The sequence below is a fragment of the Hydractinia symbiolongicarpus genome, chromosome 14, assembly GCF_029227915.1.
Source record: "Hydractinia symbiolongicarpus strain clone_291-10 chromosome 14, HSymV2.1, whole genome shotgun sequence".
Taxonomy (NCBI): Eukaryota; Metazoa; Cnidaria; class Hydrozoa; order Anthoathecata; family Hydractiniidae; genus Hydractinia; species Hydractinia symbiolongicarpus.
In genome coordinates this window covers 18,769,792-18,797,592 of record NC_079888.1, presented here as the reverse complement: position 1 = coordinate 18,797,592, position 27,801 = coordinate 18,769,792, and the positions used below count along the sequence as shown (strand labels likewise).

The following is a 27,801-nucleotide window of genomic DNA, read 5'->3' as shown; positions in this document are numbered from 1 at the left end:
GAAACACAAAGTAACAGTAGGAACTGGGAAAAACGACTAACAGGGAAGAAACAGTACCTGGTCCTGATGACAAACTGATCATTCTCGTTGTTTGATAACCTACACCTATGGTTTTTCTATCGTACTGTTTAATAAAATATTCTTTCTTTAATTGCGTAACGTTAAGCCGCCCTAATTTTTATCGATTTTGCAAGCGTTGATAATTTGTTTTTTTTATACAAACGGGTTGTTGGAGGAAAAGAAACACAGTAACTCGTTTACCCACAGGCACTATTTCCGCAACTTTATGCTACTAGTCAGTAGCCCGTAGATAAATCCACGGGTTATCCTGTCCTTTATCTACCGCATTTCGTGTGTTTCACTACTGCAGTGACCATTTTGCGTGACAGACACACTGACGTATACGGGTATTATAATATAGACAAATAAGTAACAAGAAAAACCCGTTCATTTTTGGGAGTATTCAAAAAATTTCCGCAGATACAATATTTCGAGAAAGTGACAGAAACTCGCACTTTGTGGAAATTACTTCACGTTGCAATTAAACCTTATCTACTAAGATTAGCCGTATAAATGAAAATTGGATCCTGGTTGAGAAAAACAAAAACACAAAATACAGCCTGCAGTTACTATCGCGTAGGAAAATTCACCTGATACTTCCAGTTCACCGAAAACAAAGATGAAAGTTCCATTTAATTGCTAAGTACAGGTGGCTACGCCTTATGAATTAAATTTACGCATCATTTCCTTCCACCGGTGTTATTACAACTGCTTACTTCAGTAGAACTGTATTTGTATGAATATGTATTTTTATCTTTATTTTAGAATTTTCGACATGGAAGGTGTTAGAAAGTCTCTCTGCAGAAATACAGTACGGCAATTAGTTTATGTAACAAGGCTATCAAAACAATAGTTGTTGTAGTTTTACATAGCCAGATGTTAGTAAAGTGTATAAAACATAGCCTATTTACCTATTGCTATGTTAAAAAAGAGTTGTCCGATTTTTTTTTAAAGTTATGGACTTGACTTGAAAACAACGGTTTTGTTTATTATTAGCCTACCATTCAGAAGTACAGTTCTCACGAGTTTGATAACTTGAAAGATGCAGTGAGAAAAAAGTCACCGTGCAATGTGTTATTTGGCGTTATTGAAAAAATAATGGCTTTGAAAAATGTTTTGGTTATTAAAGTAGCTGATGGCACTTGTGAAGCATTTGTTCGTGTCCAGGAGTACTCCGACAAATTATCCAAATATATCAGCTCTGGGGAAAAACTAACTTTGGTGGTGTTACCATATCCAGACCATTGTAAGTAACTCTTAGTAATTTTTTTTATTTTATTTATTTATCATTTATTCGGCAAAATTAGGTAGGTGCAAGTATTTCTTGTCTCTTATCCATTTATAACGATTTTCAAATTTCTTATGTTTCAAATTTTTAATTACTACTAGTCGGTAGCCCATGGAAATATCCACGGGTTCGCCCGTCCTTTTTATACAGCATTGCGTCTCGCTAATTGGGCAGCTAAACTACCATTTTGCGTGACAGACAGACGTATACGGGTATTATATTATAGACTAGTCGTTAAACCGTGGAAAAAACCACGGGGTAGCCCGTCCTTTATATATCGCATTTCGTGTTTCCGTAACAAAAAGACAAACAGACGCACGAACACACAGACGGAATACGGCTATTATTAACGAGATAGCCGGTAGCTCGTGGAAAATCCACAGGACCGCCCATCCTTTATATATAGCATATTTCGTGTTTCCGTAGCACAACGTTTTTTTCGTGCACATACAGACAGACGGAATACGGCTATTATTAAAGAGACTAGTCGTTAACCTGTGGAAGAATCCACGGGGTCGCCCGTCCTTTATATATCGCATTTCGTGTTTCCGTAACAAAAAGACAAACAGACGCTCGAACAGACAGACGGAATGCGGCTATTATTAAAGAGATGTGCGGGCATCGTGATCTTAAATTCAGTCGCACGGTAGCACACTTTTAAAAGTCACTTTGTTGGTGTTGCTAATATGATCGATAAGAGTTTTTGATTTTCTGGTCGGCGAGAATATGTGTTGATTTCGTCCAAACATTTGCAAGATATCTTTGTATTTCATTGTTACTGGGTTATCGGTGTCGTAAAGATCTATGTTAAAGTCATCAGTAAAAAAACGAAACCATTTCGTTTTTTAAAAATTTCTGACAGTTGGTGCTTAAATTTATTTAGCTATTCAATTTTTTCACTATCCACAAAGTTCAATTGATAAAATGTCCCTAATTACATGAATTTAAGATAATCTTCCGATGTTACTAGGTTAACGGTACGGAGCATGTTTTTTTATGTATCATTATGTCAAAGTTCATACTGTTCAATATAATATAAAATCCATCGAACATTGAAGAAAGTGACTGAGCGTCCTGATGAGCTGTTTTGAGTTGTGTGATTTATTTTTTCTTTGTGTGTCCAGTAAATGTTTTGATGCGATTGATGAGAACCAGGCCACGGATTTTTCGCTATATCGCCTGACAAAATTATGTTAAAAGTTGCTATTGAATTACTGTAATATAAAATGCGTCTCTTTGATCGCTTCAGTGGAGAAAACATGAACATAAAACTTGTCTGTAATATAACTAGGGTTAAATCCAAAACTATCACACCACCAAAACAACATCCAATTGTTACCATAAATATATCAAAACAGTCAATAATCCAATAAGCTAGTTAACACTTTAACAGGTACAACTCGTTTAACATATAATGTTTATGTATCCACTCCACATTTACGCGTCTGTTACACATCCGATAATCTCTCGCTCAAATTTTATAATGTTTTTAATGTTAAAGTTCAAGCTTTTTAACGTATTGGAGACGTGTTTGAAAAATAACTCACAATATTGTCTTTCAACGTTGAAGCTATCCCATGAATGTAATGCCTTCTTATTCGCATTATCTATATAATAATACGCCAGTTCCGTGTGTCTGTGACAGGCGAAGTTGACATTGTCATTTTCCTTTGATGTCGCCGAAAAAATCTTTGATGTTACCGAAAAAATATGTCTTCTTTGTCGAGAAAAGCCGCGAGTTTTGTTTGTTTACGTTTTAAAATCACGTGATCAAAATAAAAAAAATTCATTGGATGAACAAAATCACGTGATCAAAATAAAGCAATTTTATTTGTTCAAAATTCCAAGTATCACCTGACGATCAAAACAAACGTACAAAGTTTTTTCAAGTTCAGGAGACGAACGAACGAAGTAGGTTGCTTGCTATATACAAATATTGGAAAAATCATTTATTTTGTGTGTTGTAACATGTCCTTCACTTTTGTTTAAGTAACTTTAAGTAGAGAAGAAAGAAAAGGAAATATTAGAAGTTGGAAAAGCGAAGTTGAGGTGGATTTCCTGAGATCGTGGTGGTAGACTGCACTATTATTAGCTAGAAAAAGAAGTTTTAAAAAATCAGTTGATAGTAAGTAACCTATTTACCTAGGTTTACAGTTAGTTTAGCAAGTTATCTTTAACTTTTATTTACCTAGAGGACAGTACTACAAAGTAAGAAATTTCAAATTTATCTTTGTAAAACCTAAGGATTATATATCATACTTTGTGCACTAAAAACCGTTCTTTTCACTAAACAAAACTATTTTTCCCGTTTACGTTAGCTACATCCCTTGGCTTAGGTTGCAGTGTTTTTTACATTCTTCAGCAGGTGGCCTGTCAAACGTTTTTATAACAAACTTCTTGCATTCAATCCTTCATGTTTCTCATAAACTTTATAGAAATTATTCCAAAATTATGTTGACCCTAGGCCCAATTTTATACCTTAAAATGGTTCTTATATAGGAAAAGCATGTAGCCATATTAAGATCTGAGAAAAAGAAAAAGGAGACCAATTTTGACTTGCATTTATTTTAAGGCAAAACCCTGATAAACAAAATAAAATATTCTTGCCTAATGTTTGGTTTGGTTGCTTGCAGAGTTAACTATATCTTTCTTTCTATTTTACCTTAATTTACTAAAGTTTATTCTAGAGTAAAATTTTCCCAATTTGCACTACTGTATTAGCTAATACATAAATAACTAGCTAGCTATGTTTAGTTTAGTAATGAAATTTTAGCTCACTTATTTCTTATTTATTTTTTAGAACTTGTGGTTCCTATACTAGCTATAGCTAGCTAGGCTGTGTATTTTTCTCTATAATGTCTAACCCATTAGAGAGCAGTAACACTAACAACCCTGTACGTGGTCTTAGGCTTTTTAATAATGCTGGAAGGTTTGTGTTGCAACGCCCTGAAAATAGTCAAAGGTTAGTAGGTCTTATTATGGGCCAGCAGATGCCAGATACTCCTCAACACGTTGAACTGCCACATGAAGTTCATGTAAATGTCATACCACGTGCATCAATTTTTGATGATGTGTCTTTAGCTAGGCATAGACATGCACAATGTGTCGCATCTGTGCGTATCGCTGAAATTAATGAGCAGTCTGCCAATAGACGTGCTCAGGATGCTGAACGACATGTTGTTGCACGTCAAGTGGAAAATGGTGAGCGGGCTGCCAATAGACGACGTCGAAATGGTGAGAGGCAAGCTGTTGTTCGACAAAGGCAAAATGTTGAACAGGTAGTAAATAGACACCATGCAGATATCCAAAGGCATGCTGCTGTTCGTGCTCGCCGAAATGCGCCGTATTATAATATTGCACGTCAAAATGTATTGCCTAATTTATATTTTCTAGGTGCTATGGACAAAAAATGTGAGTATTGTCAAGCTTTAAAGTTTGAAAATGAAAATTGTTTTAAATGTTGTCACACAGGTAAAGTTGCATTAGATAACTTGTCTCCTTACCCTCAGCAGCTTGGGGAATTATTAACAAATACAGATACTGTTCAAGCAAAAAACTGTCAGTCAAATATACGTAAGTATAATAGTGCCGTTGCCTTTGCTTCTTTTGGAGCAAACCTTCGCCCCCCCCACCTAACCGTGGACCACCATGCTTTCGTATCTGTGGTCAAATATGGCATCGTGTTGGGGGTCTTCACCCTCCTGAAGGACAAACCCCTGTTTTTAACCAACTTTATATTTATGAAGCAGGTAGGGCTCTCAACGAAAGAATGGCACGCCAAGAAAATAATGGCTGTCGTGAAGACGTGATGCAAACTGTTCAAGATGTTATGGACAGAGTAAGCCCGTTTGCTGCTGCCTATAGGTACATGGCTGAAGTTGAAGCTGAAGAATTAAATCAGGCAGCAGCACAAAACCGTGCTCCATCTGAAGTGCGTATGTACATGGGAGTTGGCAATGACCGAAAGCGCTACAACTTGCCACATCATGATGAAGTTGTGGCAGTATTTGTTGGCCAAGATGGAGCACCTCCTGGAAACAGGGATGTTGTTATCTATCCGCGTGGAGGTGATTTACAGAATATTTCCACAATGTCTGCAAACTTGGAGCCAATGGTGTATCCTCTTTTTTTTCCAAGGGGTGAACCAGGTTGGCATAATAGGATACCTCGTGTTGCTGTACGTGCAACCCGTACTCGCAACACTACTACAATGTTGCAGTATTATACTTACCGTTCAGCTGCTCGGGAATATTTCAGCCCGATTCATTATGGTAAGAAATTGTTTCAGCAGTATTGTGTTGATTCTTATTTTAAAGTTGAAGGTAATAATTTAAATTACATTCAAGCAAATCAAACCAACCTTCGTGTTGATAGTTATGAAGGTTTAGTTGACCATTTGAATGCACGAGCTGAAGAGCGAGGCCTTCAACCAGGTCGTATTGTTGTTCTTCCTTCGAGTTTTCAAGGAAGTCCACGTGCCACGGCTCAAAACTATCAAGATGCTATGGCAGTTATTGGTAAGTTTGGAAAACCTGATTTTTTTCTGACTTTTACGTGCAATCCAAAATGGCGTGAAATTACAGAAAATTTGTTTGCAGGCCAACGTGCACACGATCTGCCTGATTTAGTTTCTCGAGTTTTTAAATTGAAACTAAATGAAATCCTTAAAGATGTTACTGAAATGGGAGTTCTAGGTAAGACTATAGCACATGTGTATGTTATAGAATTTCAAAAGAGGGGTTTGCCTCATTGTCATTTGGTAATTCATTTAGATCCCAATGACAAACTTAGGGATGCAGATGACATAGACAGTGTTATTTCAGCAGAAATTCCTAATCAACAGGAACACCCTGAGCTGTTTGAAATTGTACGATCGTGTATGATTCATAGACCATGTGGACATCTGAATCCTAATTCCAGATGTATGGAAGATGGTGTTTGCACAAAAAGTTTTCCAAAGAACTTTTTTAGCATCTACGGTAGCTGAAGTCAACGGATATCCATTATATAGACGTCGTGATAATGGTATACATATCAATGTCAATAATGTTGACGTAGATAATCGCTGGATTGTTCCATATAATCCATGGCTTTCCAAGAAATACAATGCACATATAAACTTGGAGGCGTTCATGTCTGTTAAATCTGTTAAATACCTCTATAAATATATTTATAAATGTCATGATTGTGCCAACATTGAGATCAATGAACGTATTGATCATGATGAGGTGCAGACATTTTTAGATGCACGGTATGTCAGTGCACCGGAAGCCATATGGCGTCTTTTTGAATTTACCATGCACCAACAATCTCATGTTGTCCATAGATTGCCAGTGCACTTGCCAAATAACCATATTGTTTATTTTCAGCAAGGACAGGCTGAAGAGGCTCTGGACAGAGCTGCAGATCAGGCTACAAAATTAACAGCTTGGTTTGTGTTAAATGCAGAGAATCATGATGCTCGCCAATATATGTATCCAGACATTCCTCTTCATTTTGTTTTTAATAAGAACAAAGTTTGGAAACCAAGACAACGCGGTCATGGTAAAAGTGTGTCCAGAATGTATAGTGTGAGTCCTCGCGCAGGTGAGCTTTTTTATTTACGTATGTTGCTATTGCATACACCTGGTGCAACTTCTTTTGAAGATTTACGAACTGTCAATGGCAATGTTGCTGAAACATTTCGTGACGCCTGTTTACTGCGTGGTCTCCTGATGATACTAAATGGAACAATACTTTGCAGGAAGCTGTTAACTTTCAGATGCCTCGACAATTAAGGCAACTGTTTGCTGTGATATTTACTCACTGCGAACCTTATGATCCTTTTACTTTGTGGACAAGGTACAAGGATGCAATGTATGAAGATTATATTCGCCAAATCAATGAGGAACATGTTGAGTACAGGCTGCTTCAAGATATTAATTCTGTACTTAGGCAATTTGGTAAATCTCTTACTGATTATAATCTTCCTCATTTAGATGAATTACCCCCAGCTGAAAACATTGATGTAGCTATGGAGGCTGAAAGAGCTTCCCAACTAAGGGCTCAACTTACTGACGAACAGACTGCACTGGCTAATGCAGTCATAGAAGCTGTTGTAAATGTTGCTAACAATGCAGTCCAAAACAACCGTCTGTTTTATTTAGAAGGTGCTGATGGTAGTGGTAAAACCTTTACTTATAATTACCTTATTTCTGAACTTACAGGTAGAGGTTTTCAAGTTGGAACTGCTGCATTTACTGGCATAGCAGCAACACTTTTGAAAATGGGTACCACCATTCATAGACTATTCCGGTTACCTGTTCCTATTGTAGAGAACAGTACATGCAACATAACCCCGGTTTCTGCTTATGCTGCAGAATTGCGAAAAAGAGTCTATTTTTACTTGATGAAGCTTCCATGATTCCTAAGCATGCTTTTCATGCAATAGATCGTCTTCTACAAGATATTTGTAAAAATGAGCTTCCATTTGGAGGTAAAGTTGTTCTTTTAGGTGGTGATTTTTCACAGTTACTGCCTGTTGTCAGAAAAGGAAAAGCAACTGAAATTGTGGACATGTGTTTAAAAAGTTCTCCATTATGGCACTTGGTTACAGAGTTTAGATTAACTCGCAACATGAGAACAAGGCCAGGAGAACAACAATTTGCTGCATGGCTTCTGCAACTTGGAAAAGGTGTTTTACCTGTTCGGGAGCAAGAACCTTTCCAAGGTGCAATTGAAGTGCCATCCAATTGTGTGTTGCAACAAAATCAATGTATTGTTGATACTTTGTAGATAATAAATAGAGTTTAGATGGAGCAACATTTTTTTTATTGGACACAGTTTTGGTATTATTATAAAGTTATTTTATTTTATTTTTTTCTTATCTGTTTTGTTTTTGTTTGTTATTTAGTTTTGACGTATTCAGCTTATGAGGAGTATAGAAAGACGCATCCTGGCCCCCTGTCCACAAAATCATTCAAATGGTGGAATACGCATGGGGGTCAGGATTTAGCCAATTTTAATTGGAGCTAGTCAAAGAAACGTCGACAAAAGCATAAACATCGACGCACACATACTATTCATAACCAATATAACAATTGTACATTTAATAAATAAACCAATAATTCTAATAAACCAGAAAAAATCTTTCTATTTATTTATTTAAATTATTAATTAAGATTATATTTCTTACAGTTTTTGACCAAGTATATTTTGATGTTAGTTATTACTCTGGGGTATCCAATATTTCTACACATTTACGCAATTACTTATTTTATCATGCAAGCTTTTTTTTGTCTATTTAATGTTTAAATGTTCACAAACAGTGGATTTGCAAAACATGTTTATAACACTGTACACTTATCAATTCCATCCCTGTGTTATTATTTCAGTGTTGCTGATCGTCGATACCTCAGAGTAGTTTCTTTTTAAGTTATTTTTTTGTTATGTTACAATAAAATACATCAAAATACATTCAGTTCAGTTATTTTCCCTTTTACCAGTATTGAGGACCCGCCAGCTACTAGAATTTATCATGTTGCCTAAAACTTTACTTTAACAACTGTCTTTTTAATATACCATTTTATAACAAACACCCTTTTTGTGTTTGAGCTATATACTTTTTTTTAAATCGCATGGATTATTTTGTTAATACATTTGATACATGTCTTACATGCTTTTTACTTCTTTTTAGGTTGAAGCGCAAAGCCCCATGAGTTGCCTTCCCGTGGCGCGCTTTGTTAAGTGGATTATTTCCTTTTAATCGAGATAATTCATGAACTAAAAGTCAGGGCATAGCATGTTACTCAAATCCATCAAAGATTTATTGATACTGGTCAAACTCAAAAGAACAGCAGAGGTACAATGCCATTATGTCACATTACTGCACAAAAAACAAAAAAGTAAAGTATTTTATTATCTGAAATAATTTTTGAACATGCATTGGTGACGTCAATAATTTTTGTCAAAAGTACACGATGTTATACGTTACTTTAAATAGCACTTCAGTTTTCATACAATAAAAGCAACAAGTATCTTTTTCATTGTTCTCTCGCCTAAGTTCTTTATTGTTTTTCGGCCTAAGTGGATTTTTCCACAGGCCTAATCGACTAGTCCTTAACAATAATACGACATTTTTTAGGGAAAAAAATGTTTTATTTCGAAAATTTGGAGGCACTTTGTTCGTTTATCTACTGCAATTATAATATTGTTAAAAATACATCTGATAACGACGAAAGCGAATAGAGCATCTTTTCCTTTAGCGAAAAAGGTTAGAATATTTCATCAAGGTGTAGTATTGTGTTAGTCTGAAATAGAAATTTTTTTATCTTTTTTTTTTTTTAGATCCAGAGTTCATTATCACAATTGCAGTGAGTTAAATTACTTTGTACTTTTAACCCTACTGAGCGATGAAAAAGGTTTACAATACAGCAAGCTGCACTGAAGTATCTTGTCTACAGGGACGGTGGATGTAAATAAAATTGGGATTAGGCTCCCAGAAGAAGGTGCTGAATACACTTTCTTGCTTATTACAAGCATGAGTACTGTCCAACTTGGACCTATAACTTTTCACTGAGAAAATCTTAAAGAAAAAAAACAATCCTTCAATCACAAACAATACGACACAAGTAGGAAGGGTGGAGGGAGGGGACTTGGAATTCTTTCTGCACATAGCGCTTTATAAGATAGATAAAATGAAGAAAACTTTAAAGAAGATTTTCTTAACAAAATATTTCTGAGAGATCACCCAATTCCAACACTTTGATGCATACCGTAAATGCTCGATTAAGCGCCCCGGGCGTTTGTTTGAATGTTGACTTTTAGGGTGGGCTCTAGATGGGCAGTAAGTCAAAAAGCGCTTATAACAAAATATCATTTTTCTGATATGTTAAAGTCCGTTTTAAGGAAATTATATTGGTCGCAAAATAAAAAGAACAACGGATATAGATTAAGCAGGTATAAAATAACATGCTTCTGAGCGTAAAGGTTTATGGTTAAATTTTCTCTGCGTCAATGAAATGATAGCGGATTTTTTAAACAAAAAGGTAGACAAACATTTTCACAAATGTTTTATGATGCAGTAAATTTTAAAAATACTTGATTAAGTGCGCTTATTCGGGAGTGGGAGCTTAATTGAACATTTATGGATGCTTAGTAATAGTTACAATGGATAGTTATAATGCGTTTGCTATAAACTTTGCAGTCCGATGAAGCGCCAGCGCACACGGAGGAAATGAATTCAATGCAGAAAGATAACCTTGTAAAAAGATTAACTTCTCCATAATATTTTACAGCGATTTACATTTGTGTTCTTATTAATGAATTACTTGTTTTATCACTAGGTTCAAATTCAAGAAGAAGAAAGCACTTCGGAATACGAGCCCAGCTCATTGGATAGTGAATCAGGTACAATTAAACCTGTTAACCTGTTATTATTATGGGCTAAGATTTTAAATTAAACAAAGTCTGTTAAGTTGTCGGCCGTCCAATGAGCTCTGACAGGTTTACGTATTTGTTTTATAGATATTTGTTCTAATTGCGACGAACTTCGAACCTCGACCAACGTTTGCAACGTATTAAGTCCGAAATTGTATTTAATCTTTTAAACATTCTCTCTTTCCTTGGTTATTTTTCCTTTGCTTTTTTGCATTTAGAAGAAGAAAGAGAAGATCAACATCTTATAATGGTTACACATTATATCACCCTCTCTTTTAATCTATTTTCTGTTAGGCTTTAGCCGGATTTTGTGTTTCACAAGGGAAATTTACAAAATACCCGGGCATATTATGATCAGATACAAAGTTAAGCTAAAAAACTGATAGGGGACCATTTAGTCCATTGTTTTCTCCATAGCTTGAACTATTCCTGTCTACACTTTTGTTTTATTGTCTACTGAAATGTGACTTACTTATTTAGTATCATAAAGCTAAGAGGAGAAAACATTCCGATGTCAACAAAAACACTGCAACTAACAGGAAGGTACAAATGCAATTCTTTTCTTGTTATTGTATCTATTCACACAAACATGGTCACTAGTATTTCACATTTTAATCTTTTTTATTAGAATGGAAAAAAGGAGAGTGGGAAGATGGAAACATCAGACTCCGAAGAGGACATCTTCTCTCAACGCAAGGTATTATAAAACCATAACGATGTATTATATATTAAATATTTATTTTATATATAATAAATTCAGCTGTTGTGCTCAATATCTGTTGTACAATTTTTCGGATATATAGACTTACTTGTTTTTTAGACAAAGAAACTAAGACAAGCAGAGCAAGCTGCGGAGTACCAGCCACAAGACATTATTTGTAAAAAGCGTGAATTTCAACACCGCTTAAAAAAAAGGAATGCCCCTCTTAGAAAAGTGAAAACCGAATTGCAATTAAAGAAGCAGAGAAAGAAAGTTGAAGAACTCGTTTCCCAACATTTGGGTTCTGCTGATGCTATAACACAGCACTATCATGGTTTACAAAAGAAGTACTATATCCACAAGTGTTCTGTCTGTGGGGCGTTTGTGAGCGAAAAATTAAGAAGACACTTGCAAGAAAAACATAAATACTCATGGTCGGATGCCAGGCTACAGGAAACAAAGATGCGTGTATTTTTTCTGTCGTGCAACGCGACAAAACATGAAACACATTTACCGTTGCCGTGTATGGAGTGCAGCGAATGGCATACGAGGTAGAGTTATTTTCTAGCTATCGGAGCTCCTCTGGGCATCCTCACCCTTGTCAGGTTTATTAGTAACTCTCTTTTCCTATATTGTATGGCTACGATACTTTGTAGCCTTCATATTAATCTTCAATTTAATTTAATTTAAAGACGTTTAGTAGTAAAGTAGCAATGTGAAAAAGGCTGTTTTGAACGTTTATTTTTTATTTTTTAATACAAATATTTTATTTTTTACCAAAAACTTTCCGTTACTTACTTACTGTTAATTCGTGTAGACCGACCTATCCGCTGGATACAAATTGTTAACGCCCAATAAGGCGCATTGTGGCACTTTAGGTTGAGAGAGGGTGTAGTGGTAGCGCATTTGACTTGTAACCATAAGGTTTAAGGTTTGATTCCTCACTCTGCTCAATTTGAATATACTGTAGTCAGCCCATTTCAGCTTTTTAATGGCCGCTAATCGGCTTGTGTGGCAGGCAAACAAGTTAGAGCAATGCTATACTTATCTCTCGTACTTAGATTTCGAAAAGCGAAAACATCTATAGTAACTCATTGCTTATACTATATTTTAAGGCTAGATCATCATCTCAAACGTCATCCTTTTCATAAACAGATGTCTATGGAAGAAATAAAAGAAACAGTAGAGCAAGCTAGGGCTGAACATTGGAGCAAAGGATTTGGCTAAAATGGCAGTAAAGTACCAAGTGAGGACAAAGTAACAGAAAAGTTTAAATCTAACCTAAATGTTGAGGCGGATGGGGACGATTTTGTGTCAAGATCACAGCCAGTGCCTTTGCAACATGATCATCCAAGTTTGGACTATATTCCGTCAGGATCTTGCCGTCTCACTTCGTCCAAACGAAAGGAATGGGGTGTAAAACCTGATGAATTTTTTAGTATTTATTTTTCCACAGGTGATGACTTGCTAGACAATTTTCAAGAAGAACTGCTACAGTCTGGCCATACAAAAGACAACTCAACTCAACATAGAAACCAAGTTGTATTAATATGGACATCGATAAGAAAAGACCTCGTCATGTTTCCCATAAATCCCCTTTCGAACATGCATTTGTTAATGGATTATTACCATCGGCCTACATTTAAAACTATTGGCAAAAAGGAAGGAGTGCAGGCGAGCACCTTGCGTGCACGTTATGGATCTTTAGGAATGTTTTTACAGTACCTCCGACGTAACGAGATTTTTGCTGGAATGAGCAGATTGCAGCTTTCCTCTCTTTCACAATCTGCTAATGATTTCAACAAGCAGTTAAACCCGTTGGTGAAGTAGAGAAAGGTCAAAATTAGAAAGAACAAGTGCAAGCAGCTGCTTCGACCAACGCATTTTATCAAGTATGGTGAGAGCAAATTTGTGCAACATTTAATTTCACAAGTGCAGAAGGGAGTTACAAAGAGGAGCCAATTTACAAGATCGTTTGCTATTCAATTTCGTGACTATTTGATCACCAATTTAGTTATTGGAAACGGATTGCGTGCCTCTAACATTATCGAGCTGACAACAAAGGATGTGGATAATGCTACAGTTGTGGAGGGCTATGAAGGACATAAAGTACTTTCCAACTACAAATACAAGACAAGTACAATTTATGGCGAAAAATTCATCGTCGTAAATGACATGCTCTATTTGCATCTTCAATTTTTCCTTCGCAATTTGAGATCAATAATTTCAAAAAACCCTTCATTAAAAGTTTTTCTTCCTGGCTCTGGAGCGCCGAAGATGAGCCAAACAAATGTGTCGGCAAGCTTAACGGCAAGTTTTAAACTTGCAAAAGTTTGATCTCAAAATGAATACCAACGCATTTCATGTACAAGAGTGCGATGTGGTCTGGCAACGTTTGCTTGTAACGATGGCGGCTTTGAATCAGGTTTTTTTGCAAAGCATTTTATGAAAAACAGAGAACAGACGACGGACATGCACTACAACTTACTGTCGAATCGCAGACATGCGTTGAATATAGCCATGAAGCTATATGCTTCTTTTAACGGCGTCGATGGAGAGAAAATTACGATAGAACCAAAAGATGTCCATGAAATAGCCGATAAGCTTAAAAAATCTTCCGGGAATCTGAACAAAGAACAGATACTTCGCTGGTTAAAAAGTAACGATCCACATGTCACCAAAAGCGAGTTGGCTGATTTCAAGGAAATGTTAGCTGAGTGTGATCAAAAACCAAGCGAAAATACTTCAAGTTTCTATGGTGCTTCGCAGCAGGTAAACAATTATTTTAAACGTTATGGTACCTAAAGCCACAAACAAAAACAATAAAAAACAATTATTTTGGCTATTTATTATTTTACTTTTTTTTAACTTTTTTTTAAAGATTTATTTTAACCGACGCAATTGTTTTCAAACAAACTAAAAACTTTTGACTCATAGCTTATTCGCAAAAGTTAAAAAAGTGAAGTACAATACAGTTTAAATGAATTTCCTTAGGAGAAAGATATTGATTTTATTTCCGTTGCTAACTTGGATGGTACTACCACAGAAAACGAAAAGGTTTGTTTTTACTTAACATACCAGATAACTAGTTGATAAACAGTGGTGATAAAACTACCGTGATCTTCATATAAACTTTAGCTAAGTAGCGAGCGCAGCTCTGAAGATGGCGACAGTGATAGCGAGAATGAAATTTTATTTCATAAAATCTCAATCGATCTAATACTGGATTCTTACAACCAAACAGGCTCCACTACACAAAGCTGGTGGAGCCCGGACCTCCTTCCTCTGTCAACTTCTTCGCGATCGAGATTGGAGCTCCGGTTATATCAATATTTGTTTACAAGTTATTATCAAGTTATTTAACCGCAATCATTGAATTACTTGTTATATATTTTATTACACCATTATCATTATGGAATCAACATCTTATGCTGCAAGTATTTCTGTCGACCAAGAAGGTGACAGTGATACCTCAAGAACTTCTGTGGTTGACGATACCATAGCATGCGACACGCCACATGGCAAGAGAAAGGCTGCTGATCAGCTTGAGAGCGATCAGTATAAGCGCTTTAAAATCACTAGGGAAGAGGATATCCACAAGTGGTCTCTTCCTAATGATTTAGCCTCCTATGCAAACGATGCATCCGAGGAATTCATCCCAGAAAAAGAACTAAAAGAGCAAGTGCTGCTGGAGGCTCCCAGTCCAGTGAACTTGGATGCGATAAAGGTTTTGGACGAGGCTTTATCCAGCAATCTAAAAAAGGATCATCCACAAAGCCTCGAAATGGATCGAGTGCTCAAAAAAGTTCAGGAAAAGGTGGGTGATATAATGGGCCCACTATCCAAAGTTTGGATGATGGTGGAGCAGGTAGGAACTGCTGGAGATGAAGAAAATCTTCCCCCTCCGGAAGAAGTAGCTTCGGCGGTAGAAAAAACAGTAACAATGGTGGGTCAATGTATCAACATTTCAACGTATGAGCGTCGAAAGAACATCTTATCCGCTACAGCAAACCTTTCAGCTGCACAAGCATCAACAACGTTAAAAGAGAAAACCTCGCTGCTACAACTTCATGATAGTGCACTGTTTGGGAAGAAATACCGCGAACACATGGCTGATTTAAACAAGACAATTAAGCAAGATGTTATGGTTACAGCCGGGAAAATTTCAACCAGCAATAGAAGGTGGCCAAAGAAGCTTCTTGGTGGCCCCTCCCATTCAAAAAAGAACGGTAGGGGGCATTCCAGCTATAAACCAAGACAACCATATTATAAAGGTACCTACTTTTCTACAACTAGAAAAGGATCCTTTTCTCAACAATCAAAAGTTGCAACCACTTCCACAAATCGAAAATTGGGTGAACTTGGAGGATCTTACTCAAGTTCACTCTGCCATAAAAAATCTGTTCTCAGGGTGGCAGATCCCAATTGTACCCTTAGCAGGACGCCTAAAACATTTTCTTCCAGCTTGGAAAAAGTTAACACAGGACAAAGATATCCTGTCAGTCATACAAGGGTTCAAAATACCCCTTATTTCGAAGCCAACACAGGCAATAATACCCCATTCTCCTGTTCGAAATCTAATAGACAAAAAGTTAATAGATGGGGAAGTGGCAGACATGTTGAGAAAAGGAGTCATTTCGAAAGTAGCTCCCACAGAGGGGCAGTTTCTAAGCAATCTGTTTTTAGTAAAAAAGAAAGATGGAGGAAATCGACCAGTAATAAACCTCAAGCATTTAAACAAATTTGTTCCTTACGAACACTTCAAAATGGAGGGTTTGCACTCACTGAAATTCCTATTAAACAAAGGCGATTGGAAGTGCAAGTTGGATCTGAAAGATGCCTATTTTAGTGTTCCACTGCACAATTTCTCCAGAAAATTTGTGAGGTTCGAGTGGTCAGGCAACCTATACGAATTCCTCTGTCTTTGTTTTGGCTTGGCTCCAGTTCCACGGATTTTTACGAAGTTATTGAAAATTCCCATGGCAGTCCTTCGTCGTTTAATGATAAGAATTGTAATTTACTTAGACGACATGTTAATTTTGGGACGGTCCAGAGAGGAGGTCCTTATGGCACGAGACACATTGATTTTTCTGTTACAAAATCTGGGCTTTTTAATAAATTTGAAAAAGTCTGTCTTGGAGGCAACTCAGAAAATAGAGTTCTTGGGAATGTCTGTGGATTCAGTAACCATGTCTCTTTATCTAACAAGGGAGAAAGTTACCAAAATACAGACGCAGTGCTTGAGTTTGTACAAGACAAGAGAAGCCACTATTCTGGAGCTAACTCAATTAATAGGGGTTCTGTCTTCCACCATACAAGCAGTTCTTCCGGCTCGTCTAGAGTTTCGTTTCCTACAACAACAACAACAAATTCAAAGTCTAAAAGTATCGAAATCTTATGCCACCCTAGTGCATTTAAAAAGGGAATCTCTGGAAGAACTTCTACGGTGGGTGAACAATCTAAAATTGTACAATGGGCGTTCCCTTATGCAACCTCAAGCACAAAGTTTGTTACAGACAGATGCTTCCCTAAAAGGTTGGGGAGCAGTTTGTCAAGGGACCAGGACAGGAGGCATGTGGTCCCAGACAGAACAGATTCTTCATATAAATGTTTTGGAATTGCTTGCAATCAAGTTAGCTCTTCTGTCTTTTCACAAAATGAAACAATTTGCATCAGTTCACATTCAGGCAGACAACATGACAGCTTTGTCTTACCTTCTCAAAATGGGAGGAACAAAAAATTTAACTATGATAAAAATAGCCAAGGAAATTTGGGATTTCCTATTACTCCACAAGATCACGATTACTGCAGAGTACCTCCCAGGTTGTCTAAATATCAAGGCGGACTGGGAGTCTAGACATACCGAGCAGAATGGAAGCTTTGTCCTGTGGTTTTCAAAACAATTTGTCAGAGAATAGGATATCCCAAATTGGATCTGTTTGCCTCCCGTCTATCACATCAACTTCCAATGTATTATTCTTGGAAGCCGGACCCTCACAGTCTGGGTACAGATGCATTTCACCAAAAGTGGAATAAAAAGTGTCTTGATGCATTTCCTCCTTTTTCTCTGATCCACAGAGTTCTAAAAAAAGTAGAAGAGGAACAGGTTCATTTTCTGATTTTGATCACACCAACATGGCAGTCACAAACATGGTATCCCGAAGTGTTACGTCTGTCAGTGAGAAATCCATTTCTTCTTCCTATGCAGAGAAATCTTTTACAAAATCAAAAAATGGAAAACTACCCCATGGTAGCGACAGGGGCTCTACGGTTAGCTGCTTGGATAATTTCAGGGGAAAACTCCGTGAGGAAGGAATTTCACCAGAGGCTTCCAATCTCATCATTGCTTCCAGAAGAAAAGGTACTAATGCAAATTATTCATCGTCCTGGACTAAGTGGGCTAGCTGGTGTGGTCAAAAACAGGTTAATCCATTTCAATGCCCTATAAATTTTGTGATAAATTATTTGGGGGAGTTATTCAAAAAGGGTTATGAATATAGAACTATTTGTTCCCATAGATCAGCCATTTCAGCCTTTCGCGATAAGATTCAAGGAAGGCCTAAAGGAGAACATCCTAAAGTTATTTCTCTTATATCAGGTGTTTTTAATGAAAAGCCTCCTCAACCAAAGCATACTTTTATTTGGGATGTTATGGTGGTCATAGATTACATTAAACAAAAATTCAAAGATAACAGACAAATATCTATAAGATCTTTGTCTTTAAAATTTACAATGCTATTAGCTTTAACTTCAGCTTCTAGGGTGTTGGGTATTCATAATCTGGATATAACATTTATGACTAAGACTAATGATCAATATACGTTTACTTTTAATAAACTCCATAAGTCGTGGAGACAAGGACAACCAAATCCATCTATTGTTTTTGTCAGTTATCCAGAAGATGAAGACCTTTGTGTGTTTAATGCATTGACTGTTTATTTAGAACGCACCAGTGAATGGAGGAATGCAAGTGGTCCTTCACAGTTATTAATTAGTACTATTAGTCCTCATAAGGGTGTGGTCAGCTCTACAATAGCTGGCTGGATTAAAACCGTGCTAAAGGAGGCAGGGATTGATACTACTAAGTTTTCTGCCCATTCTACCAGATCAGATTCAATTGATTTTGAGATAACAAGACAGCAAGCTGTGATGATGGAACTGGTCTAACGACCCTTGAAGTTAAAATTGTAGAGGTTACACCCTCTAAAGATCAAAACGCAATGCAAGATCTCCCTTTTTGCAAGGATAATCTGTAGATTCAAGGTAATTGAACCAAACAACCCTCTCTACACAATACAATACGTACAACTAACGGTCAGTACACAAAAACTGACAACATGAAAACAGAAGAGACATAACGACAACAATACAACAAAGAATTTACTATAAAAATAAATAAATAAATATAAAACTATAAATATGAGTAGACAACCGCCCGAGCGCCAGGACTTGTGAACCTGGCAGTAGCTTTCCACATGTGTTACGGGATCCCAACACTCAGAAGACAGACATAACGACAACAATACAACAAAGAATTTACTATAAAAATAAATAAATAAATAAATATAAAACTATAAATATGAGTAGACAACCGCCCGAGCGCCAGGACTATCAAAAGCAGAACTATCAGGACTCTCTGTAAAGGATATTCTAGAGAGAGGGTCATGGTCTAAGAAATCCACATGGCAACGTTTTTATAGAAAGGAAATTTGTTCTAATGCCAAATACAAAAACTTTCAGAATTCTGTTTTTAAGAGGGGCCAAAACGCTACGAACTGAGGAAGAAGGTCCGGGCTCCACTAGCTTTGTGTAGTGGAGCCGGTTGGGTTGTAAGAATCCAGTATTAGATCGATTGAGATTTTATGAAATAAAATTGAAGAATTACGTAAGGGCGCGAAGCGCCCGCAATGTAATTCGTAGAGCGCGGGCCCTAATTTGGTCTGCGTCGCTTAAAATGAGCATTAAATACTCTAGGACTCTCCATCTAAGCCATGGCCCCTCCTGGAAATAATAGACAGGATATATCCCTCGATATTTGTGAGGCTAGCCATGTAAAATATGCACATCTATCTATCTATCTCTATCTAGTTGCATACATTCTCCGTTGAAAATATTAACACAAAAATGAAAGGTTTTGCTACACGAATGGGTCTATTCCAGCGTTTTTGTTACTTATAAAAACGGGACCTAAATTAACCTTAACTAGCGCTAAGTAATCAGGTACATATGTCAACTAAATCAATCAATAGTTTTTTTAAGAAAATAATTTACAAAGAGGTGGCAAGCCACCGCAATAATGAACTCAACCTGTTAGGTCCTTGGAAACAAGCTAGAGGTTGTACTCCTCTAGAGAATATGCCTCTAAAAGCACAATTCTCCCTTTTTACAAGGAATTAAAAAAAATATATAAAATAAATAAATAAAAAGGACACAACACATTTGAAAAGATGAACAGAACTTTAACCAAGGGCAGGTAGGTTTCGACCCATATTTCTGAACCTAAGTACCCTTGATGTCTAGCTGGGTCACCTCGAAGAGGTCCGCGGACGGTCATCAGCAGATACTAGACATCCCTATCTTCCTAAAATTAACTTTGACCACTTTCTGTTCAACTGTGCTATTCTTTGTTTTTAACTCAGGTGCTATAACTTCTGAGGAGCTGACTCATTCCGGTTAAAATATTCTTATCTCAGCTCTTGTAAAAAGAAAACATATGACTTGTGACTGTTAATAAGGCGGTCATCACAGAAAATCACTGCTCTATCGTTGCAATGTATCCACCTGTGTACCATTTTGTCAAAGGCTATGGTTGTGTAGTGACCATTATTTAAGTTGGCACAATGGTTGATAATAGCCCTTAATTGAAAATTTTTACGAAATTTCACTTCTCCATCTGCGTTTAAAGGTATGGAAAGGGTAAGCAGTAATACGAGAGGCAGTTTTTGACAAAAGGCCGTTGGCACTGGCAATACGTTTTAGCTGTAAAATGAGATGGGAACAGCACAACGCTACCTCTTTTTCAACTAGAGCAGTTTGATGAGCGTTGCAAACATGGCAGAAGTAGGCATTGGTGTCTGACAACTCCTCGCTTTTGAAGAAATTATCTAAGGAAGATTGTAACGTAGGGTGCAGAGAAAGTTGGATGCATGGTGCTATAACTTCTGAGGAGCTGGTAATATGACATGAATTGCAAGTGGTTGATGTCTTGATGCCAATACTAAAAAGACCTCCAAGAAATGGAAAGTGTAATGACAGACCAGGTAGGAGATATTCATGAACCTCGGGGACGTCGTGCTGAGCAAAGATATTAATGCACTTTCCTTCGCAGCTGAGATATGATGTTTCATAGCACGCAAAAAATGGGAGGGATCAACTGGACTTCTAGAAACAGCCAAACTTTAAAGAACACCTGCAAATGCTTCGCCTAACTTTGAGGTTGTTTTGCTGACAGAAATGGCTTCTTTAACTTTTGGAAGGTTATAAAAACATTGTAAGATGGAGTTTGCATAACATGTGTTTCCCAAGTTTTTTAGACTGCTATTCCTAAAATCAGGGTTAGATAGCAATGCGACTGTTGTTTTGGAAGACCTTGTAGCAAGTTTTTCGGGTTTTTTTATTTTACAAGATTTTGTGTGATTTGCGGAAGATTTCTCAGGGTTTTTTGATTTCTTACATTCCATATTTGTAACAGAAGAAACTTCAGGAATGATTGGGGCCTTTTCAGGCTCAACCCAAGTGGTAGAAATTCGAGACATCCAGATGTAAAAAGAAGCACTCATTGAGGTAAAAGTTAGGGATTTTAATAGGGAACGTAAAAGCTTGTTGGGGAAACCAATGCGGCGAAAACAGGTCCTCACAATCCATCCATTGTTTTTCATAGCAAAACAAAGTGAAGAATATTTGCTAAGCTTTCGTTTGTGCCAATATTCCGTCTTTTCTTCACATGGACAAGTCAGTTCTAACATAATTACAGTTATGGAAGAACTGGATATTAATAACACGTCGGGGCGTAGTTGTGTTATTGCAAAAACGGAATCTAAATCTGACAGTATTTTCCAATTGGAAGCAAGGTGAAGAAGGCCTGGACACTTTGTATGCCTCTTCTTAGATGGTGATTGACCGGCCGGAATGAAATTAATTTTGTTGCACTTGGAAACCTTAAGAGATTCATATGATACCAAAAACTCTTTTAATGCCTTAATCAAAACTATTAAAACCGAGTCATGACGGTATGTGTATCTACCCTGCGTAAGGGAGGTCCTACAGGCACCCAAGATGTGAGAGACATTTGAGGATGGTTTCTTGCACAGAATGCAACTTTTGTCTTTCTCAATTCCCCGTCTCACAAGATTGTTTGGAGAGGGAAGGGTGTCGTAGGTTGCCCCTATACAAAAGGAAGTTAGACATTGTGGCAGTGAAAGAATTGTTCTCCAAGATAAATCATTTTTCACATAAGAGCACCATTTCGTCCAATGGTCTTGCAAATGCAACTGTACAGCTCTGGCATGGTAAATATCTTCTTCGTTTTCTTCATTGATATTGGAAACAAGCTTTCGGTAAGCATAAGTGCCTTTTGGTAGTATATTTTCGTGGTCTAAGAGCACTAAGCCAGCTCGACCAGTCTGATGCAAACCTAAAATCCTTTTGAAATTGAGCTGACTATCCGCCGAAAGAACTGCCTCACTAACTTTCCAATTTCCAGATTTTAAATCTGGTACGCACTTAGACACACAAGGGTCGACAGAATCTCTTAGTAACAGATGTCCACTGATTTTGGCAGATTTGAGAACAGATGCAAGGCTTTTCAGGGGAAAAGGACAAGGCGATATCGAGGAATATAAGGAAATGTTGGAAATTGTATGATGTAGTTTTAACCATTTCCTAATAAACACAAAAAATCTTTGCTCTAGTTTTGTGATAGTTGATAGAGCAACTTCATAAATTTAATAATGGCCAGCGGATTCTAGGAATTAACAGATGGTGTAAAAACCAAACCTTATGGACACCTTTATAAAAGGACCTGTCTATAGCCATAAGTTTGTCTTCGGCATCATTTAGAAATTCTTGTATTGCAGCGGAATCAGACAAGAATGAGTTTATACCCATAAGTTTGTCTTCGGCATCATTTAGAAATTCTTGTATTGCAGCTGAATCAGACAAGAATGAGTTTATTGTTCTGCCTAAAAACCTAATTGGATTAGAATGAATAGATGGAATTTTTTCGCTGCCAACTGTAAACGGTGAACTTTGGACGAATCTTCCTTTATCAATAACAATGCTGCGTGATTTGGAAAGCCTAAACGACATGCCTACCCAATCAAGAGCTGTTGTACACCTGTTTAATAAATTTTGAGTACTTGGAATTGACGTGGACATTAAGAACATATCATCCATAAAAGCTTTTATTGGGGGTTGGTTTTGGATTTTGTTTTTATTACCTTCAGTATCAATAAGGCTAGGGGTAACACACACATACTCAATAATAACGTTTATAGCTGCAAGAAATAGTATAATGGAAAGTGTACAGCCGATAACAATTCCCCTACAGTGTTGATGCCAACTGGAAGGAGCAGAAGCGGGAAAAGACTTACTCCACAAGCTGTCGTAGTATAGCTGTATGAGCCTTATCCATGATTCTGGTACACCATAGCGTCTGAGAGCCATAAAAATCAGCTTGTGCGGAACTGAAGGGTACGCATTAGCAATATCAAGCTATATGTTTGAAAGTGAAGAATGTTGTGCCTTCGCATTTTTAAGTGTGGACCAAACAGTAGACATGTGTTCCCAGCAACCCGGAACTTTTTTCATACAACCTTTTTGAATGGAAGTATTAAAGGGGAAGTCCGGTAAATTTTCAAAATTTTTAAAATCACAATATTACATGTCTGTATAACAGCCAAAAAAAATTTTTCAGCTAAAAAGTTCTAAAAGTCATGAAAAAAGCAATTTTGCCTCATATCATTTCTACTTTCACTTCATGATATATTTCCGCAACGAGTAGTCTGGACACTAATATTCTTCTGACGTCATTCGTGACAACAACATTCGGCGCGTTACTTTCTTGCAGTAGTAAACTTATCTTGAAGTAGTTATGTCATCTTCCTCTTCTGATGTAAGCGATGTTGAATTTAATGAAGATGAAGAGTTTGGTTTATCTCCTTTCATGTTCGAACCGGAACGGAGTCAAAGTGAAGTGGCTGCAGCTTTAGAAGCTTTAGGAAACAACGTTGGTGCTAAAAACTGCAATGTTGAAGCTGGAAATCGTGTTGGAAATGTTGAGTGGTGCCAGTGCAAAAAGTGTAAAATTATGGTCACTGAAACGGAAAGTTTATGTTGTCGTGATAATAATGATATTCCGGACGGTCATTTTCAAGGTTTCTGTTGATTAAAATATCTTCTTATCGTGTATTTTACTTCCTTGTTTGCTACATCAATCACTTTCTGTTCTGTCACAACAAAGTTTTAGAAAGCTAAACGTTGTTTATTTACACACGGGGGTACGCCTTTTTAAAGATCTTTTTTCTTTTTTCGCTTAGGTCATACGTGTGTTACAAATTCGGATGAATTCAAAATGGTTTGTTTGCCGGAACCCGTGTTACGGACAGCACTAGGTGCTATTCACAACATGAGAGGGATTCGTCATAAACTTTGCAACAGATCATATCGGTTTGCTGCTTATAAACAATATATATGGTGGGTGTATGGAAGACTGGGCATAGGTTATCGAAAGCCTATACCATCATGTGTTGTGTGGGTAATCCGTAATGAATACCCGCAGCCCGATGGGGTATACGTGCCATACACAGAATCAGGAATGGATTTGGACACATAAAATGTATAAGAACATGTATAATTGTAAAGATGATGAATGAAATTTTTACAATATATGTTTTTAAAATATAACAAATGTCCCCCGGAATTGTAAAATAAGCGTTTCTTGATGTAATGCTAAATATCATTTATAAACCTGGGGGTTACTTTTAGGTAAATCTTGAACGCATATTCGAGACAACAACTTCCTTCCCAGGGTTTATTTTTAATGCAATATTTCTGGGTGTTTCAGGCAACTTAAAAAATATAGGAGCTTTGATTTTTTGAACCAAATCAAACACTTCCTTCATCAAGTCCTCTTGGTATTTCTTTTCTTTCGGATCCATTACTTTTTTTGCCACCCACTCCTTCGTAATTTTGGTGAAAGAAACTTTGAACTTCAACCTCCCATCGGATGTAGTGGCTTGTTGTCGTTCTACACCCGAGTTGTGGTCAAGCACAGCTAGTTGCGTCCTAGCAACCATCCCAGCGTACGAGAATGCTAAGCGTTTGGGACAGTACTTATTCAACAGGGAATGGTAAACCTCGAGCTGTCCAGTGTGCTTGAAATCAGCTACGTGTTTTAAATCGTTTAGTAGCTGTTTTTCATTAACAATTTTCTCCAGGGCGATGTAAGCAGGGCTTTCTTCAGTTAACCACTTCTTCTGAGCTTGTTGTAGCAGGGTAAGTTCTTCATGAGCACATTTATGATATAGCGTATTATTTACCCAATAATGTACCCCACGGATATGACAGAGTAAACTCTGCCACTTTTCCTTCAATAATATTGGATCTCCTTCGCAAGTCGAACAAGCCCACCAGAAGTGGTTTATGATAGACTTCATCCAGTCATTCAAGTCACGACAGCTCTTTTTTTTTGCAACTTTCAAAATCTTTTTTTTGATATTTTTTGTCATGTGCCACACATCAAACTGGTGCGATATATGTTCATGTTCGGTGCGCATAAACTTTCGTATCTGGCTATGTCTGTCGGTAACTAGTGTGTCCACTATTACGCCAGCTTCGTCGATAAATTCCAAGCACTCAGCAAGTCCATGTTTTTCCATGCGTGCCGAGTTTCCTGCTAAACGAACGTGTGAAATAAAAAAGTTCACCACCTCATTTGTCATGGCGTCCATGAGGCTGTATGTACCATATTTAGCACTAAATCCAGGTGAGTCACAGCGACCATCTCCAATTAAATCGACACCCTCAAGCGCAACGAGTCTAACAAGTGTGGCTTCCTGATAATGCGTAAAAATGCTATTTATGGCTGGGAATAAAAATCTTCGCTGAAGTTCATGGAACTGCGACCTACTTATAAAGTTAACATTGGCAGTTTCAAATGCTTCTTTCACACCTTGAAATGTTAATCCGTTGAACAATATTCCAGCAGACAGCCTTACCGTTCCTTCCGCAATTCGATTTAAGTAAGGTTGTGATCTCCAAGTCACTTCGTGGTTACCGGCGCAAACCAATTTCACAATAAGCATACTACCCTTAGTTATATGTTTTTTGATAGTAGCTTTCTCACCGCATTCAAAGCAGAATTTGAAGAGCGACTTAAGCATTTCAAAGTACACTAGAAACATTGTTGAAGGTGCAATCGACTGCGTACCTTCCCTAACATCGACATCTTGCTCATTAACATCACTATCAGCCGTATCGGCACTACTATCGACCGTATCAACATCGCTACTGACATTGAAAGATGCATCCGGATCAGCGCGATCTTCTACTTCACTTGCGCAAAATGAAGAGCAATCTCCAATTTCATCTCCCTCTTTCGCAATAAGGTTGACTGTGGAAACGCTAGCATATTGAGTTAATATAACAGTTTGCGTGTTCGTCGAAGACAAAGTTGGACTCATCTGAGTAGACATTGATTTGCATAACACAGCAGGAACCATAGTGCTCTTTGTTCGCATTGGTGTAGCACAGCTAACTTCTTTGTTGATCATGACGACATCAACAGTTTGCGTAATAGCATCCTTAAAAAGGGGCTCAAGTTCTAGGGAAGGTGCTTCCGGGCCACCTGAGTTTTCTTCTGCCGTACAAGCTTCATCCACAATCTAAAGTTATGAACACATTAAGAAATTTTTTATTCCTTAAAAGAACAAATATTTTTTCCAACTCCAAGATTTTTAAATCTGATCATTTTTTTGGAAGAGCACATAAAAAAGACATTCGAGGCTGAAAAAGTGTAAAAAAAAAGAACAACCAGACTGAGGTAAAATTTAAATGTTCTTATAAAAAACGTGTAAAAATATGTTTAACCACGATTGGCCTGCTGGGTTACCTGGCGTTTTGTTTTTCTTTCGTTTCTTGCAATGGATGCAGAACGCTTTGCAGGTAGCGGTTTCGAGAATGAAAATACCGATGGAATAGCGTTTGGTAATAATATAAACTTTCTCACAGAGCCACAGAGCTCCGCCTAAATAATAAAATTTAAAAATGTATTTTTACCCCCTGGTTATTTATGGACAAAAAGATCAAAAGACAGGTGTTCAGAAAATTATTGAAGGTGAATACAGTTTCGCAACAAGCTTATTTACAAAAGAAATAATGTGAAAAGAAGTCAAGAAAAATTTAAGAAGTGCAAGAAATACCTTGAGATCGCGTTGAAAACATTCGGACGTGAAATGCATACCACAAAGAACGAAATTCGTGTCTGCTGGATATGGTGGATCTCGCTTCATAGCTGCTAGCCATTTCTTACGACGTTGTTTATTTTCTTTTTCGGTGGGAACGTTATGCCACCCTTTTACATCAGCTACCGATTTTTTGGTGGAAGAGTTACCACAATTTAAAGCACCACAAGTAACCATGATAACAGTAAAATCAATGGTACATTTATGACTTGTTTGAAGTGGTGTAATCGACAACTGAAGTATTCCGGCGTGCAGAAAGCTGTTGTCATAAAATACGTCACGATAAACATTAGAGCCCAGACCTCGATGATAACAACAAAAAGATGGCGTCGTTTGAAAAAAAACAGTAACAATCCTAAACTTTGATAGACATTTATATCATTTGTAATACGAATTTTTAAAAAAGATTTTGCAGAAATTAATAACACGATGGTGTTTATTCAACACACAAATTTTGAAAAATGACCGGACTTCCCCTTTAATGGAGTTGTTTTTCTTTATAATATGCGATTCTAACCGCTTGGAAATCAAACTAAAAAATAACTTTCCTTCAACATTCAGAAGAGCTATGGGGGCGAAAATCCTTTATGTTGGATGGACAAGGTGTGTTGTTTTTAGGTATATAAACTTCTGATGCAATTCTCCATTGCACAGGAATAAAAGACTTCTTTAGACAAGCTTGAAAACTGTTAAACAGAAACGATGCAATATGAGGACAATTCTTATATACTGTGTAAGGAATTTGGTTCAGCCCAGGAGAAGAAGCATTTCTACGAGAATGTAGGACAGCTTGGAAATCCTTGAACTTTAGCTTGGAAGAATCGAAAGCTGAGACTAGATTTGGTGGTGAAGGCAATCCAGGGAGATCTGAAAGA

General features: G+C 37.2%; 5 protein-coding genes across 5 annotated transcripts; 4 read left to right on the top strand and 1 right to left on the bottom strand.

Moving 5' to 3' along the window:
* The first annotated feature begins 5,156 nt into the window (after positions 1-5,156).
* Positions 5,157-7,751, top strand: LOC130625260 (uncharacterized). Its single transcript, XM_057440313.1, has 3 exons — positions 5,157-6,270; positions 6,320-7,017; positions 7,092-7,751. Exons 1-3 carry the CDS (start codon positions 5,157-5,159, stop codon positions 7,749-7,751), a joined length of 2,472 nt encoding a protein of 823 aa, XP_057296296.1.
* Positions 7,752-12,941: 5,190 nt separating this feature from the next.
* Positions 12,942-14,828, top strand: LOC130625259 (uncharacterized). The gene is made up of 3 exons (XM_057440312.1): positions 12,942-14,237; positions 14,460-14,522; positions 14,604-14,828. The coding sequence occupies exons 1-3, from the start codon at positions 13,911-13,913 to the stop codon at positions 14,826-14,828; spliced, it is 615 nt and encodes a 204-aa protein (XP_057296295.1). The 5' UTR covers positions 12,942-13,910.
* A 1,616-nt stretch (positions 14,829-16,444) lies between these two features.
* Positions 16,445-17,383, top strand: LOC130625258 (uncharacterized). The gene has a single exon (XM_057440311.1). It carries the CDS (start codon positions 16,445-16,447, stop codon positions 17,381-17,383), a length of 939 nt encoding a protein of 312 aa, XP_057296294.1.
* Positions 17,384-23,556: 6,173 nt separating this feature from the next.
* Positions 23,557-24,297, top strand: LOC130625257 (P2X purinoceptor 7-like). Its single transcript, XM_057440310.1, has 2 exons — positions 23,557-23,839; positions 24,002-24,297. Exons 1-2 carry the CDS (start codon positions 23,557-23,559, stop codon positions 24,295-24,297), a joined length of 579 nt encoding a protein of 192 aa, XP_057296293.1.
* Positions 24,298-24,299: 2 nt separating this feature from the next.
* On the bottom strand, positions 24,300-27,403 carry LOC130625380 (uncharacterized). The gene is made up of 3 exons (XM_057440463.1): positions 26,885-27,403; positions 26,575-26,709; positions 24,300-26,347 (listed from the first exon to the last, which is right to left on the bottom strand). Exons 1-3 carry the CDS (start codon positions 27,101-27,103, stop codon positions 24,446-24,448), a joined length of 2,256 nt encoding a protein of 751 aa, XP_057296446.1. The 5' UTR covers positions 27,104-27,403; the 3' UTR covers positions 24,300-24,445.
* Positions 27,404-27,801: the final 398 nt, after the last annotated feature.

Coding starts and splice junctions, on each gene's coding strand:
- LOC130625257 (XM_057440310.1), top strand. CDS start 23,557: ATGTCATCTTCCTCTTCTGATGTAAGCGATGTTGAATTTAATGAAGAT. Junction 23,840..24,001: donor TCCGGACGGTCATTTTCAAG/GTTTCTGTTGAT, acceptor TTTTTCGCTTAG/GTCATACGTGTGTTACAAAT.
- LOC130625380 (XM_057440463.1), bottom strand. CDS start 27,103: ATGGTTACTTGTGGTGCTTTAAATTGTGGTAACTCTTCCACCAAAAAA. Junction 26,710..26,884: donor GTTTTCAACGCGATCTCAAG/GTATTTCTTGCA, acceptor TTTATTATTTAG/GCGGAGCTCTGTGGCTCTGT. Junction 26,348..26,574: donor AAAGAAAAACAAAACGCCAG/GTAACCCAGCAG, acceptor TCATAACTTTAG/ATTGTGGATGAAGCTTGTAC.
- LOC130625259 (XM_057440312.1), top strand. CDS start 13,911: ATGAAAAACAGAGAACAGACGACGGACATGCACTACAACTTACTGTCG. Junction 14,238..14,459: donor TCTATGGTGCTTCGCAGCAG/GTAAACAATTAT, acceptor GAATTTCCTTAG/GAGAAAGATATTGATTTTAT. Junction 14,523..14,603: donor CTACCACAGAAAACGAAAAG/GTTTGTTTTTAC, acceptor TATAAACTTTAG/CTAAGTAGCGAGCGCAGCTC.
- LOC130625260 (XM_057440313.1), top strand. CDS start 5,157: ATGCAAACTGTTCAAGATGTTATGGACAGAGTAAGCCCGTTTGCTGCT. Junction 6,271..6,319: donor TCTGAATCCTAATTCCAGAT/GTATGGAAGATG, acceptor GAACTTTTTTAG/CATCTACGGTAGCTGAAGTC. Junction 7,018..7,091: donor TACGAACTGTCAATGGCAAT/GTTGCTGAAACA, acceptor AATACTTTGCAG/GAAGCTGTTAACTTTCAGAT.
- LOC130625258 (XM_057440311.1), top strand. CDS start 16,445: ATGGCAGTCCTTCGTCGTTTAATGATAAGAATTGTAATTTACTTAGAC.